This window comes from Poromitra crassiceps, assembly GCF_964638095.1.
Source record: "Poromitra crassiceps genome assembly, chromosome: 22".
Classification (NCBI taxonomy): domain Eukaryota; kingdom Metazoa; phylum Chordata; class Actinopteri; order Beryciformes; family Melamphaidae; genus Poromitra; species Poromitra crassiceps.
The window spans coordinates 17,680,894-17,697,849 of NC_139647.1; the positions used below are offsets into that span (position 1 = coordinate 17,680,894).

At 45.1% G+C, this 16,956-nt stretch overlaps 1 protein-coding gene across 1 annotated transcript in view; it reads right to left on the reverse strand.

Annotated features, from left to right (window-relative positions):
- Positions 1 to 932: 932 nt before the first annotated feature.
- The window catches only part of gfra1a (gdnf family receptor alpha 1a), a gene marked incomplete at both ends in the record, with an annotated part of 128,764 nt that continues 112,740 nt past the window's right edge, over positions 933 to 16,956 (reverse strand). Inside the window, 3 exons of the mRNA XM_083658371.1 lie at positions 933 to 1,088; positions 3,132 to 3,179; positions 11,201 to 11,382. Of these exons, the coding sequence (XP_083514497.1) occupies positions 933 to 1,088; positions 3,132 to 3,179; positions 11,201 to 11,382 (386 nt within the window). The remainder of the gene's footprint in view (positions 1,089 to 3,131; positions 3,180 to 11,200; positions 11,383 to 16,956) is intronic.

The window sequence follows — 16,956 nt, forward strand, 5'->3', positions numbered from 1 at the left end:
CAACACCGATAGAGCTATAGCTCCCTTGGCTGGGGTAGTGAGTTTAACCAACAACCCGCTCCCACTCGGGACTCGACGAGGAGTCTGATTCACTCGGTAACACTCGCCCCCCTGAACTCACTCCACACCCACTGGGCAGCCGGGACACGGCCCCGATGTAACCCGTGCTAACCGCTTGATTCGACGCAGGATTCGAACCAACGCTCTCCCGCTTCCAAAGCACATGCGCTGCTAACCGCAACTGCTGAGCTGGTTAACTGGGGAGAGAGAGTTTAGCCAACATCTCGCTAATAGCACTACCACGAGGACGCCGATTCACTCGGTTACAAAGGGGCATCCTCTTAATCCATTAACCCCTTCATTCAACTCAGAAAATGTTTTTCAGCCACAGACGAGGCTGAAAAACAGCGAAAAGGCTGCCCAAGTTATACGTAGCTGTTACTGAACCGACCGTGACGTTTAAGCTAAAGACCCCACCTAGCCTCAACACACACACACACACACACAGACAGGGATGAGAATTGAACAATGGCTGTCAACTTGTTGTTAATTTACATTGCGTGTCCCCTTCCAAGAACCACCAGCCATGGTCTGTTGGAATGTAGTCCTATAGGTATTTTCTCATTGCCACCCAGTGAGCAACACAGAAGCTTTTACATCTAACCCAAAGGGAACACATAGCCAAACTTGAGTTAACACTGAACAGTAGATCACTGGTTTAGCGCACAGCTGCAAAATGCAAAAGTCAAAAACAAAGCAACAAAAGCTTCCCAAAAATGAATATCAAAACAAAAGTAGGAATCCAGAGGGAAATAAAAAATACAACAGGTGTTACTGGGAAGAGAGGATATAATTTCTTGTTTTTCTTTTTCTTTTATACAAATATGTTGTGTCAGTCCTGCAGGTGTTTCTGTTGCTGTGAGGCGGCTAGGCTACAAAGTGGTCGCCGAGGAGAGCGCCGGCAGGCCGCAGTACCACAGCCAGAGCAGCGGGGGCAGCAGAGGGAGCAGGTCGCCTGGGGGCCATCTGGGGACGGCCGAGTTTCTCGGGTCGGCGTTGGACGTGCCCGGACCGTCTATCTGAGGGTCCTGAGTGAGAGAGAGAGGGAAGGAGAGACAGAGAGAGAGAGGGAAGGAGAGAGAGAGAAGTCAGAGAGAGCGAGAGAGGTGGAGGAGAGAGAGAGAGAGAGAGAGAGAGAGAGAGAAAGAGAGGGAAGGAGAGAGAGATGACAAAATAAATAAATCAATAGAATTTGAGGTCTGAACCAAAATAAGGGTATCATAGTAAACAGCGTGTGTGTGTGTGTGTGTGTGTGTGTGTGTGTGTGTGTGTGTGTGTGTGTGTGTGTGTGTGTGTTGTGTGTGTCTCTGAAACTCAAATCATTGACAGGCCTACGCAGGTCGTCTTGGGTCTTCTTTATTTTATTTGCCCAGATGCTGCAGGATTTTGAATGTACAATTAATATGGCTCGGGTTTGATACTTGAAGCTGATTGGTCAGCTTGGCAGACACCGACAGATGGCGAGCTTGAAACTAGCGCTAAACTAGTTTACACTTTTTTTTTTTTTTTTTTTTTTTTTTAAAGTTGGGCCCTGTTTATAAATGCGTCGGTACCATCGGAGAAGCTAAAGTGATTCGCTTGCCAGTGGCAGCACCACCCACCCGCTTCACTGAAGTTTGACTCATGCATATATAATGTGGCACAATTCACGTGGCATTCAAATGTTTAATTCAATAATACCGCCTACTGTATCAAAACTGCATAAATTAATATGATCTGACACAGTGAAAACAAAAACAAAGGTTGTTTTTCATAACCAAAAGGTCGAGGTGGAAAAGCCAAAAAGTGTTGTTTGTATGTGTGTGTGTGTGTGAGAGAGAGCGAGAGAGAGAGAGATAGTGTGTGTGTGTGTGTTCAACCTCAAACTACGCCTGCTAACGCACGCACGAGCTTCAAAGAAAGCCCGGGTCTTTGACTGGCTAATAAAGCTGGCAGCTAGCGGCTGGGTCATCGTCTCTGCCTCCATTAAATGTCACTCTGGCGCATAACGTTGCCTTATTATTGCACAATGACATTTAGTGAACTTTAAAAGGCAGCAGATAAGCACTGATCCCATTTCAGCCTCAAACGGGACTACAAAGACCAGAGAGGACTACAAAGACCAGAGTTTACAAAGGAGGCGGGAAGGACGGGCCATCACGGCAATCAGTGTCTGAGAGGGGTCGCTGGCTTTTAGCACCGGGGTCCCGCCCACCGCGGGTGATGATTGGATGATTGGATGATTGGATTGTTCTTGTTGTCCCAAGAAGCTATAATGGCAAAATGGTTTGAGCTTGTATCTCCCAGGCTAAATTGTTTTTTTCAGACATTAAACCCATCGCTATAATTTGACGGCATTTTCCAACAAACACTGATATCAAGCTGATATATTGTTGCAAGTTATTTTGTAAGAAATTGTATGAAAAGCGCTGTGCACTACCACATAACAGTGCCCTGGGGTGCCCCCAAGTTTGAGTACTTGACTACTTGTTTTCGTCTTAATTAAGCTCAGTATGAACAAGGGGATTATTTTGTATAGCAATGGTACCAAAATCTTTCCCTTAAACCCTGACCAAAACATGTTTTCTTCTTGGTCTTCAGAAGTTCATTCCAACAGGAAAAATTGTCAAGACCAAATGTAAAGTCATGGCCTAAAACCTTCCCCTTAAACGTAACCTGATTTGTTCTTGCCTAACCTCCAGTTAGTGGTTGTTATTGCATTTCTCTGAAAGTTTTTCTGTCCTCACTCTGAGTCATGGATTTTCTTGCCTCAGTGGTTCCCTAAACGATTTAAAAGTCCTGTACCCCTTCAAACTGTCCACCTCCTGCTGTGTACCCCCTCTCCCTCCAGAGGGTCGCTACTACAGATTTTTTTTAGGTGAACCCCTGACATACTGTACATACTGTAACTGCGAGTACCCCTGGGGGTACATCTACCCCACTTTGGCAATAATTGAGCTGACTAGAATTTTTGTTGTTACGGTAGCTAAACCTAATGTGATCCTAATTTTGTGCATCGATATGAAAGCCAGAAAATGTATTTTCATGAGCATGCAGTACAGGTGAATGACAACAAATTGATATATTCTTACCACGCAGAATACGCCGTCAACAGTGGAGTTTGACTTCAATTTCTGAGCCTGTAAACGCAAGAAATGGAGAATCAAAATCAATATTACAAGGCGAAGAACAGGTAGATCAACCCTAAGATACAAGTATGATAAGATGTATTAAGCTTGTAGACTGGACCACAACACGTGCTGTGTGAGTGGGTGAAAAGTTTGAGTCATTGGGCAGTTGGCACCCTGACAGAATCTTAATTAATTGCTTCAGATCAACAATCAATATGACAATACAAAGTAATCATACTGATCATATTCTGTCAATACGTCCGACACAGCAGGTGCAAAATGACACCACACAGGCATGGCAAATGCTCAAGCTTTAACTCAAACTCTAAATAATAAATTGAAACCGCATATTTATATAAATCTATGCTTAAATGAAAATGAAATCCATTTTCAAATCAAATAAAGCTATAAACGAATGTCAATTGTAAAAGTGCAACGACCTTGTTAGAGTTTCCCCTCAGAGTCTTTTAAACTTTGAAAGCCTTTTGATATTTACAATGTGAGGAGACCACGAGCGCAGGGCTGAGCACAGAGGGACAGTCATGCCCACACTCTGATTTCATCTCACATTTATCATTCAAAGACTCTCTCCCAGCCACACACACGCACACACACACGCACGCGCACACACACACACACACACACACACACACACACACACACACACACACACACACACACACGCGCACACACACACACACACGCACACACAAACGAGCGGTGAGAGTAATTCATGAGGTTGCTTCTAGCTAAACGGCCTAGCAAGCCGGTATGTTATTGCATCAGTTTTTTATTCCTATGTATTGCATGAGATATTAATACTGGAATAATACAATGACACATACAACTGTATTATGCAGTGTACACATACTTTACTTGACTGTTGCTTTGGGTCATTTTTCAGAATGAAGTTTTAATATTCAAAACAGATTTTGTTTTTTGCTATGTAAAAGTTTCATCACCTCTTGTTGTGATGTAATCGTTGTTGTTGTATAGACCATCTTGCTAAACACAACGTTCGAGTTTCATAAATGTTGTTAACCACACAGACATGACTTCATCTAAAATCCCCATTCAAAAAAACCCATGGACTTCCAGACGAGAGAACCGGGCGACGCTAACTTCCGGGTGTTAAGAGGACTCATTCATTCCTGCAGCAAATTAAACGTGTGATTATGAGTTTGGCACAACATGTAAGAACAGCATGTTGAGGCTGGAGATAAGAAAATGAGTTGGCTGCTTCGCATCGAATAGGCTTGGACATTGAAACGACAAGTTATGCTGGAAGTGAATGCAACTTTGGTGTGTGTGTGTGTGTGTCTGTGTGTGTGTGTGTGTGTGTGTGTGTGTGTGTTGTGTGTGTGTGTGTGTGTGTGTGTGTGTGTGTATGTGCGTGCGCCTGCCTGCGTAAGCTGTAGCCGTGACAGAATAATAAATGGCAGGTCTATACGGTATAGTGAATTCAGACCCAAAATAGGAGATGCACAGGATGTAGCAGCGATGCTAATGTGCAGAGTGAGGAAGTGTAGTCCGTTATTACGCCTTTTGCTTCGGTGCTAAACTGCGAACAGAACACGCCTGTGTGGAACGACGTCCATAAATCACGGGTGTATTTGCAGGCCTCGGCACAAAGACTTTTGATAGGAGCAAAATGAGAAAGCCCAACATTAGAACCTGCGAAGAATTTCAAACGTGGTGCCAGTTGTCCCCAGCAGTAGGAAATATAACGGTTGGGTCTTTCACTCTCAGGAATATGACTTAAGAGTAACTTTTTTTTGGTGGGTTTGATGATGAGCTGCCATCTGCGTTCTGCGTCGTCTTGACAGTTTGTAGACGTATTAAAATGTTTTCACGTCTCCGATGGCAACACAGAGAGGAGAGGTAATTCACTTTTATAGCTCGTCGGGCCCAACAGCCTAGCAGCAAGTGCATCTCGATTTGGAATTTTTAATCGCTGTTCGTTTTGAATCGGAGAATGTCAATTTCATTTAAACTGAGGAGGCTCCATCTGCCATTGCATCGTTATAATACCTCCATTTTGATTCAAAACGTTGGCTAAAAATGTTTATATGGCAAAACAGATTCCATTACATCACAGTTACACTGATAACAACAGAAACTGTGATTATACATATCACATTAATCCGTACGTACCTTATTATAATTCCAAACAATTTCAAAGACATATTTTCACTCCACCAAATCCCACATATATTTCTGCCTTGCTTCCATGTGTTGACGGAGCTGCGTGCTATCTGTTCTGTAGCCTGCTCGCTGCTAAGAAGTCACATTAGCATGTGTTAGATAACGTTTGCTGCTCTCTTTGGAGTCAACGAGATTCAGAAGAACAGGCTGACGGCGCCCGCAGGGTTCTGTTCAACACTACTTATGCTCATGTGTTTCTCTGGATTCTTCTGTGTGGGTCTGTGTGTGTGTGTGTGTGTGTGTGTGTGTGTGTGTGTGTGTGTGTGTGTGTGTGTGGTAACTGTGGTACTGGTTACCGGGCTTACTCTGGACTCTGTCTTTTGTTTTTTGTGTGGTGAGGAAAAACGTAAAGACCCCTTAAAGTCATGTTTCAAGATGGGTATAAAATACTCTTACTCTTTGAATAATAATTTGTGTCTGATGGTTTTTCCCACAAAAAAGGTTCAATTATCTTGTTCAAATCCTTAAAATGACTTCCCCTCCTTCTCCCTCATTTAAAAATCCAAAGCAACCAATCAGGGTTATCTAAAACATAACTAGCCAATCACAGCATACAACACAGGCTTTCGACACATTCTCACTCGTGACAAAGTGATGACAAGTGTTCCTGACTGATCTGCAGTATATGACGAGTTGGGAGTGAGAATGTGTTGAGGCTTTAACTGCTGAACATGGACATGGATTGGCTCCAAGATTCGTGATGTCAGGAATCTTGCTTGTTGAAAACGGCCTTTTCAGTGAGCTCAGAAACGTTCGACTTTCAGCAGACGTTGGTGGAAACAGCCTTCTAGTGTCAAACTCTGCACAGACATCATTCTGCTCCGTGAAGCTCAGACACGACCTCCAAACGTTCGCGCCTCGCAACACGTTCACATCACACAAAGACGATGCAAAAACGGAGAGAGGAGGAGAGGAAATGGAGGAGGAGAGAACAGGACGCTCTCAGGAACAGAAGAGAACAAAAGAAAGATGGCTCCCCTCTCATTTGCCCTCTCGGCAAGCAAACAGGATGTGTGAACGTCGACAAAAGGCACCCGGGTCTCAAGCTGATTCCCTCCGGCTCCTGAAGCCGAGTCTCTCCTGGGGAGCCGACGGGCTTTCTTCAGCCTGTCATCCAGCCAATACATCTTCTGCTACCTTACTGTTCTCTCATCTTTCATTCTGTCTTTCAAGCCTCAGTGTTCAAGGTAAACGCAGTGTTGTAAGACTTACAACACTTACACTTAGAATGTAAGGGTTGTAAGACTTACAACACTTACACTTAGAATGTAAGGGTTGTAAGACTTACAACACTTACACTTAGAATGTAAGGGTTGTAAGACTTACAACACTTACTTAGGTTCACGCCTATATGCCGAAGCAACGCTCAACCTAAGCTCAACCTACGCTGAACGCACAAGTTTAATTTCGGTGTCCTCGTTAACAGGCGAGGCCGTTCACACCAGCTCACGCCTCGCTCAAGCGATCGTTGAGGATTCAGTCCTATCTTCCAAGCGTGACGCGTGAAGCTGCCAGGCATGAAGTCAATGGGAGTTGTGGGCGGGTTCAAGGCTGAGGAAAAGAGAAGGCTTCTTGTGTGACCGGTTAAGCGTCAGCTCAGTTTGAGCCTGCCTCAAGCTTCAGTTCTGCTTAATGTTGAGCACCAGGGGCCAGTTGCACCAAGTGGTCTCACGACTGGTCTTAAGCTATGCCGGTCGTAACTTTACGACCTAACAGCTACGCCGGTTGCACCGACAGGGCGTAAGCCTTTTTCTCACTAAGACCGGTCGTAAATATTACGCCTGGTCAGGAGGAGGCGTAAGGTGCCTGTAAGAGATCTCCGTGGTAGTCTATCAGCGGAGACCTGCTGTGATTGAGTCCTCACCGTCCTCATCGTCGTAAAGTCGCCTTCGAAGCATGACGTTCGATCATAACGAACTAGTTGTGTGGCTTAGCCTTCCCAAATGTTGAGGGTCGTTTTTTAGAATTAAATACATCGAATTGGGAACGTTACATTAAATTTCATTCAGAGTGTCTGGCACTCAATCGCCGCAATTTTTCCCCGGAGCTTCCACAGGAGGAGGGAGGGTGGGAGGAGGGAGGGTGTAGTGATGCACATACAGTAGTGGCGAGGCACATTTTTGTGCCAATCAGGGGAGGGGGCATTCCCCGGCAATTCACATGGACGCGCATTGCTACGACCAGCGTAGTTAAGACCAGAGTAAGCCGTGTTGGTGCAACAGGCATAAATCCACTCTAAAGACTGGTCTTAACTAAGACCGACGTAGGAGTTACGACCAGGCATAGTTAAGACCAGTTGGTGCAACCAGCCCCAGGTGAGAACAAAGGCTTCCACTTACAATGTAAGGGTTGCCGTCCTGCCGAGCTGTCATTGGTTGGAAGTGGTTCTGAGTCACTGGTTATTGGTTTATTACTCTGTGTGTGTGTGTGTGTGTGTGTGTGTGTGTGTGTGTGTGTGTGTGTGTGTGTGTGTGTGTGTGTGTGTGTTAGTGAGAGAGAATGAATGCGAGAGATGGAGGAGTGAGTCTTCTGACAGGCCTGTCCCTCGTGTGTTTACAACAGCATAGTATGCTTTGACGCCCGCGCACACACACTCACAGCATGCGCACAAACACACACATCCACAAATACATGCACGCACACACACACACATACACTTGTATACCAACGCACTCAAATCCATAGGTACTAGGAAACACACACTATCATGCACACACACACACACACACACACACACACACCACAGAAGAAGCGGTTTAACACTGGAACACTCTCATTAACTTGTATTTGACATGCTATCAGAGAGTAGTGCACCAGTACACCACCAGAGCTCATTATCAGCTGTGTGTGTGTGTGTGTGTGTGTGTGAAGGCAGCGCTGCAGCTTGAGTAAGAGCTACACCACCGACTCTACATCTCTACCTGCGCTCATGACTGCAGCAGCATGCTGCCTCATAACCATGACAACAACCACAACAACAACACCTGTATCAGCTGATAAAGGCTTTACAATGCAATATCTGCATAGGCCTGAAACAAACATTTCTGTCAATATGACAGGCCGATAACATGACGCTTTAACGACCATGTCCAAAATGCTCCATGCTTGAATGGATGAATGAATGAATCTTACCGTTTTGTTTGAAAGAAAATGTTACGTAAATCAAAAAATAGGGCATGTTTTACATAACCGACTGTAAGTTGAAGTGGTTTTCTCATGTTGCCCAGTGAAATGTGTACATTTTGAAAAGCATTGTATTTATGTGTGCATCTGCCAGTGGGCCATCATGATAACCATAATCATGATGTGTTAATTCCACTACAGGAGAGACTTAAAGTCCCAGGAAACCAGAAATATTTCTTTATTATTTAGCATTTTGAGTTCATCACATCACAGGACCCTATGTTAATAAGCCACCAGCCAAATTTGAACGATGATGAACGTTGCAAAGTATATAAATTTAGGTTTGACAGTCTGGCTAAAGTCATGAGAATCAATTACTTTTTAGAGTGCATTTTCTCCCGCGGACTGTGTGGGCGTGTCCCGTCTGCAGCAGGGACATTTCTCTCCTCCGAGAGAGAGAGAGAGAGCGCGAGAGAGAGGGGTGGAGGGAAACGGAGAAAGAGAGATCCAGTGCGTGTGTCGAACACACCCACACACACACAGTGTGTGTGTGTGTGTGTGTGTGTGTGTGTGTGTGTGTGTGTGCGTGTGTTCGTTGCTCGGAGAGGGAGAGATGTTGCTGCGACTGCACAGCGCAGTGTGTGTGTGTATGTGTGTAACCTCGCGTCACCAGGCTGTGTGTCTCTCTCTGTGCTCTCTCTCACACTAGTCCCGAGAGAGAGGAGAGGAGAGGAGAGGAGAGAGAGAGAGAGAGAGAGAGAAGAGAGGAGAGAGAGGAGAGAGAGAGAGAGAGAGAGAGAGAGAGAGAGAGAGAGAGAGAGAGAGAGAGAGAGAGAGAGAGAGAGAGAGAGAGAGAGAGAGAGAGAGAGTCTGCCCGTCTGCCTCCCACAGAGTGGGAGGCAGACGGACACTGAGGGAGCGCTGTCACTGGGGGCAAAGAACGGACAAAAGGAGAAGGGCAGATTGCGCGCGTGTACAAAGGTTATATAGAGCTTATGACGTCATAAGCTCCTGCATTTTAGCACCTCGCGCACTGCTCTCTTCAATGAGGAAGTACTTTGTAGAATCTTGTAGAAAAGTGTCGATTTTAAGGCTTTGGGTTGAAAGTAATGTATAATAATTTCTGAGGCAGACAATTACTAACATAAGACCCTAAATAACATAGTTAGAACGTTTTTGTGGATTTTGGTTTCCAGGGACTTTAATGTTCTCTGAAATTAGGTGGGGAAAAATTTGCCAATATTATCGCTATTGTTGGAAAATATCGGCATATTGGTTATCAGCAACAAAAATAAATAAATAAAAACAAAAAATAAAAAAATAAATATAAATAAAAAAATATAAATATATATATTAAAATATATATATATATATATATATATATATATATATATATATATATATATATATATATATATATATAGTGTAAGGAAGTTTGTGTGAAGTTTGCTGGATCTTAGGTAAGAGCTCACGAAGGGTGATCGATTAGAACCACAGAGATGTCTTTCAGGCAATTTATTTGAGATATCAGGCAGAAGCAATATACAGAGTAGCTAGCAGATAGATAGTCTGACATCACAGTCTGGAGACAGCCTAGAGACTGTCTGACATCGACCGATGACCTCACAGGGGAAACTCTGACATCACCGATGACCTCACAAGGTGAACTCTGACATCATCATCATTGCGTTGTGGGCTCCTCCGGCCCCACGAACAGGCCTGATGGTGGGCCATTACGGAGCCTTTTCTACATACAGTATATATATATCGTGCATCCCTAATATAAAGTGATGTTAATTATAGAGTTTGTCTGGAGATTTTTCCTGTAGACTTCAGAGCTAAATGCTCAGCTAAAAGCATGGTTGAGTTGCAGTGTCACATGTGAAACACCTTTCCAAGTCTCTGTCACATCGCTGCTGATAACGACAGTGTTTCTCCACACCGACGTGGCGTCACGTGACCCAGGAGTCTGTCAGGCGTCACGTGACCCAGGAGTCTGTCAGCGTTGTTTAGGGATCTGCTGCTAGCGATCCCCGCGTTTCATCAGCCAGATAAACAGGCTGGAACGGCTGGCTCCAGCACAGAAACGCACCGGGTGTCAGATGCTCATTTGGCACGGTGGTGCATGCGGGTTGGCGCGCACAGGTGAACTAACACAGATGTACCGACAGGTGAGCGTGTGTGGGAAGACGGGTAGGAAATCAGACAGATGAGTCAACATTGTTGTCAAAATAACTCCAGATAAAATGTATACAACTTTAGCACTGTTGCGTTGGATTGAACTCAATATTGAATTTGAGAAAGGCTCAATAGTTTCACTTTTAGAGGGTGTATAGATGTGGATGCTATGTGTGGGTTGGAATAGTTCAAAGCCGAAGTCAGCACAAAATAGTCCAAGAACTGAAAACAGCCCCAGTCCACTGGCCTCGAACTCAACCCCAGTCCTCTCTACACTCTCTCTAAAATATGGAACTATTTTGCTTTTTGCTTACTATGGCAACAAAGATCAGAACACCCGAACGATATCAAAAAAACGCTGTGGAAAAGTTGCTACAAGTGTAGTATGATATTGTTTTGATGCTTTCTTTCTCTTTGGCTTTTGTTTTTTTAAAGCTACTACACTTAGCGAGCTAGCCTCCTCCTAAGCAAACGGCAGTCCTGTGAATCCAGGAGAGGAGTATGTTGTGTTGTCTGTCTCTCACCTGTAGACTGCCACAGAAGTGATAGATGCCGGGGTCTGCGTTGATGTGGTTGTCGAGCTGGTTGGGGTTGCGCTCGCGGTTCCTCTGGAAGGGGGTGGTGATGGAGGCGGTGGTGTGGACGGGGGGCATCGGCTGCCACACCCCCACGTCGGTCCCGTTCCCAAAGGCCTGGATGGCGTTACCTACAGAGAGAGAGGATTCGTAAAATGACATCAGTCTGAATGGACAAACTAAAAGACTGAATAACTCGGTAAGCATCCAGGTGCTTGTATATGTGCATTATATGCATGTATTACTCTCCATTTGATGCTTGATATGCAGACGATAGCAAAGCCACTCTGACAACAACCAGCTAATGTTATTCTTTGTGTCCGTTGCTGCTAAATCAGCCCATTTGTGTCTCAATTCCACCACATTTTACAGCCCTGCACAGCCCGTCACCACTCGGCTCTACTTGCTTCAACCCGATGGACGTTCTGCTTCGACCGCCCTTCATCTGCCCCCGCCCACACCTGGTCGTCACAGCGACCGCATATCTGCCCTCCACCCATGTTCTGAAATAGGCTATAACATAACGTTACAATTAAATCCATACACAGAACTTTTAAACTGTTTATGAAATACTGGTGCCTCTAAATTACCTACAGTGTGTGTGTGTGTGTGTGAGAGAGAGAGAGAGAGAGAGCAGTGCTGGCATGATCACAGTCCTTGATCCTGGCCTGAGCAGCCAGCTCATAGCATCACAGCATGTTGGGCGGGTGTTACAGTGTACATGGGCAAAAGTGACAATCGACCAGGAGAATGGATATCACTTTGTTGTTAGTCAAAACTCACAAGCGCTGCACGAGGGACGGGCGCGAGGGACGGGGGTTGCGCTAGAGTGAAGCCTCTACCCCCGCGGCCTCTCACCAGGCAAAACCGCGGCTTCACCAGGCGCCTGCGGCCTAGCGGAGCCGACGCAGCACTAACTACACAAGCGCTTCAGAGCAGCGGACTTTTGGACAATTGAAACCACCGCGCCGATTTTATTTCACCAGAGGCGAAGGCAGCAAAACAAAAGACTGATAGAAAAGCATAATAGAAGAGAAAAGAAGGTAAACTGGTATGCAGCGCTGCATTGACAGTCAGTAGGATATAGAGAGTAAACACGATTCTGCCTGACCAATCAGTCGCCTACAATGTTTTCACGTCACGGTATGGACCCGGGTTGGCAGAATAGAACCACGACGAGGCAGGTACTAAAAGTAGCCCAGCTCAGCCCCAAATCTAACCGAGCTGGGCCGGTTTACACCGGTGGGATGAGATCAAAAGTCGAGTCGAGCGGAGCGGGACCGCGCTACTAGCTGCGGTGGGATTGGGCCATAACATCAGAAGAGACAACTACAGCAAAAGTAGACACTGTCACCAATTCACAATACTCTACTTCTTAGGATCTGTGTTTTTTTTATAAACAGTAAATTGCACCTAATATCCAGCCCACAATTGCAGGTGAGTTAGAAGCTACTTGCAGGTGAGTTAGAAGCTACTTGCGGGTGAGTTAGAAGCTACTTGCGGGTGAGTTAGAAGCTACTTGCAGGTGAGTTAGAAGCTACTTGCAGGTGAGTTAGAAGCTACTTGCAGGTGAGTTAGAAGCTACTTGCAGGTGAGTTAGAAGCTACTTGCGGGTGAGTTAGAAGCTACTTGCGGGTGAGTTAGAAGCTACTTGCAGGTGAGTTAGAAGCTACTTGCGGGTGAGTTAGAAGCTACTTGCGGGTGAGGTAGAAGCTACTTGCGGGTGAGTTAGAAGCTACTTGCGGGTGAGTTAGAAGCTACTTGCGGGTGAGTTAGAAGCTACTTGCGGGTGAGTTGGAAGCTACTTGCGGGTGAGGTAGAAGCTACTTGCGGGTGAGTTAGAAGCTACTTGCGGGTGAGTTAGAAGCTACTTGCGGGTGAGTTAGAAGCTACTTGCAGGTGAGTTAGAAGCTACTTGCAGGTGAGTTAGAAGCTACTTGCGGGTGAGTTAGAAGCTACTTGTGGGTTTTGACTGTGTGGTGAATTTATTATGTAGGCAAGTGATAACAAAGCTTAACTGCTGATGTGGCTCTTTACCATTAGAGTCCATTAGTGGCCCTATTAATAGCCTGCTACTGCATGGCTTTGATGTAAAACACACACACACACACACGCAAACACACACACACACACACACACACACACACACACACACACACACAGACACACACACACGCTCACACATCAGAGGAGAGTTGAGGTTTGCGAGCTGCTGTTTGAAAGTATCATGATAATTTCTCAGGGTCGGTGAGTTCTGACCCTCATATCATGTGAAAGGAGGGGAGATCTCCTTTGCTTCGGCTCTTTAACCTCACTGAAATATTCATACGCGCGTGCATACGTGCAGAGACGGATGGATTATGCCTCGACAGCATCCTGTAGGTGGCGTGCACGACGTGGCACCCTTCTGTCGCAGTGTGGTGCCATGGAGGGCCGAGGGAGGGAGCACCCTGATAGCACCCATCCTCCAGGCCTCGAGGAGTGAGCAGGATCACTGATGGTGGGTGTTACTGCAGTGACCCGGCCCAGCGCTCGATGCACTCGTGGCTGGATTCCCTAATTCCTCCCAGCAGGTCAGACCTTCACGTCCCACCATGGAGTGCTAAGTGGCTTCATGCCTGATTGTCACAAGTGGAATGTTTCCTTCTTCTTCTTCTGGGAAGTGTATAAAGTAGCGTTTCCCCAAAGCTATTTTATAGCCAAGGAGGGCCTCCCCTCAGCAAATAATTGTTGGCTGAGAAATTCACACAAAATTAATATTAATAGTGGCCTGAGTTACAGTAATCAACCGGGACATCTCCAGGTTCAAAACGCATCTCTACACAAGTAGAGTAGCATCACTTTTGACATCGTCACTGATGACATCATGTCATTAGCTAATTAGCTTAGTTAAAAAATGCGGCTCTGTCAGGTCACCTGCACTGGTGCCCTTCACTGCCCCTGAACGTTTCAGCCCGATCGCACTTGAAACGGCGTAGCTGTGGCCGGACACAGAATTGAAACATACAAACAAACATATAAATATCACCCACATACTCAATTCTATACATAGATATACGGAATACATATATATATATATATATATATATATATATATATATATATATATATATACTGTATACATATACTGTATACCAAGCCGGTTGAAAATGTATGGTACAAAGCCAAGTGCACAGCCCGTCTCATTCTGTGCTCTTGAGTTGTTGAGCAGAATAACAAGACAACTTGGGAAGAATGTTCTGTTCTCCACAAAGCACAGAAGCATCAACTGAGCTATCAGAGTTAAACTGGACCCAGTACAGTCTCACCCTCCTCTCAGTACAGTCTCACCCTCCTCTCTCCTTGCTTTTCCTTCACCATGGAAGTGGAACTGGCATCTGCTTGAACCCCCCACACAAAGATCTCCTGACCTGGAAGAACCTCGGTTTGAGTTAGTTGAGTTCTTCTACTTCTTCTCTGCACATTTAAGCAAAAATAACTCACTTCATCTGCTTTGCTCAAATTGCCTCTAGTGAGGTCAGGGCAGGCATCGCATTTGTGTAAGGTCTCATCTTCCTGTGTGTGTGTGTGTGTGTGTGTGTGTGTGTGTGTGTGTGTGTGTGTGTGTGTGTGTGTGTGTGTGTGTGTGTGTGTGTGTGTGTGCGTGCGTGCGTGCATGTGTGTTCTGGCAGCACAAATAACTGGAGAAGCTCTCGCTTACAAATCAACTTGCATTTTTGCTTGTAGCATATCTTTTTTTTTTTTTTTTTTGCGGAAAAATAAATTATGTATAAAAAGCTGTGTCCACATGTATTGCCATAATCATCAGAAAAAAATAAGGTGTGATTTTTGGTCAATATCGTGCGGCCCTTATGTGTGTGCATTCGCTCATGAGTGTGTAGGTGCATAGTCTTCTTGTGTGTGTGTGTGTGTGTGTGTGTGTGTGTGTGTGTGTGCACTTGTGTGTCCAGCATCCAGCCTGGCAGCGTTGTGCCGAGGCAGCAGAAGACTGAACATATTGAATGTGTTGATGGACTTTTTCCTACAGTAGCTTCTCTGTTTCCTCACACCTAATTACACTCATCACACTGCCAGAGTGTGTGTGTGCGTGTGTGTGAGATCTGTGTGTGTTTGTGTGTGTGTGTGAGAGATCTGTGTGTGTGTGTGTGTACGTTGTCTGTGTGTATAGTTGATTTTTCTTTAGACAATATGGAATATCCTATATGTTCTTATATATGTTCTCTTGTATTTGGTGCCTGTTGAGACTTGTCCAGTATGTCTATATTATTATTATATGTCTAAATCAATTACTCTCAATCAATCAAACTTCAAGCTATCTCTTGAGCAGGGTGAATGGTTCAAGCCCATATATTTGCACATCTATAAAAGTATATAACATTCCCTTTACATTTCAATGTTTACTTTTATCCAATGCACCTTACAGTACCATCTCATCTGCACCGCTTGTACTCATTAGCTTGCAGCTAGCTGTCCTCATTAGTTTCAATGAGGAACGCTAACATGTTGATCAAGTTCATGGAAATGCCAATAGACTCTATGGCATAGAGTCTATACCATCGAGCGTATGGCCGCTCTCAATACATTCAGCACGTCACTGGAGCAAAGCCATCTCTGCTATCTGCTATCAAGGATAGGTTGTGTATTGAAGCTGTATGTCTAGGTTCTAACTAACATGGCACTCAAACACACAGCGACCTTCACCGAGCTCAAACAGCACGGTGCGTTTGAACAGACATGATATCATCTTATCACCGCTTGGCATTTACAACAGACAGATATTCCTGTTGCTGTGAGCTTGTCTCTCTCCCCAATGTCTACAATTCATTTGAAGCCCGTAGGCATGCTGCTGTAATACTCCCATAATCCTGTTTGGTAATGCCATTGATTTAACTTTTTTCTGTTGCCTTTGCGTAATACTAGAAATATTGTGTGCTTTGCGCGCTGATTGCTAGCGGGCCTTGCACGCTTGCCCCCGCCTTATAGTGAGATTGACCAAATTGGTAAGCATCGATTGTAGATGTAGATCGCATTGGGAAAAAGTTTTATTACTATAAAGTTTGCTTTCTTGAGTATATCAGTTATACTCAAGAAAGCAATATAAGATAGAATGGGTGCCGAACTATCTTAAAGCATGGCACCCATTCTCTTTCTTTCCCCCTTCCCCACCTCTCCTTCTCTGTTCTCTCCTCCCCCACATTTCCCATTCCCCCCCACCTCCTCCCTCCCCCTGCTCTCTCCTCCCCCACATCCCCCCGCTCTCCCTCCCCCTCCCCTCCCCTCTCCTGCTCTCTCCTCTTTCCCCCTTCCCCTGCTCTTTCCCCACCTCCTCTACTCCCCAACATTTCCCCTTCCCACCCCATCACTCTCTCACATTCCCCCTGCTCTCCTCCCTTCTCCTGCTCTCTCCTCTGCTCTATATTTCTATATTTCTCTATCAATTGTTCAATGTTTTATCATTACTACTGTAATTTGCTACTGTTGTGTCAGCTAGAATTAGCTAGACATATTTTCTGTGAAGCCCTCTGGGACATGCTTGTGAATTAGGGCTATACAAATAAACTTGACTTGACTTGACTGTATATGTAGCTATACAAAAGAATGAGAGCCACCCATCTCAATCAGTTCTCAAAATAACAACTCCATAATCTGTGAGCAAGCTTCTCTTTAGTAAAGACCAGTGGACTGACAAGAAGTCCTCTCTCTCT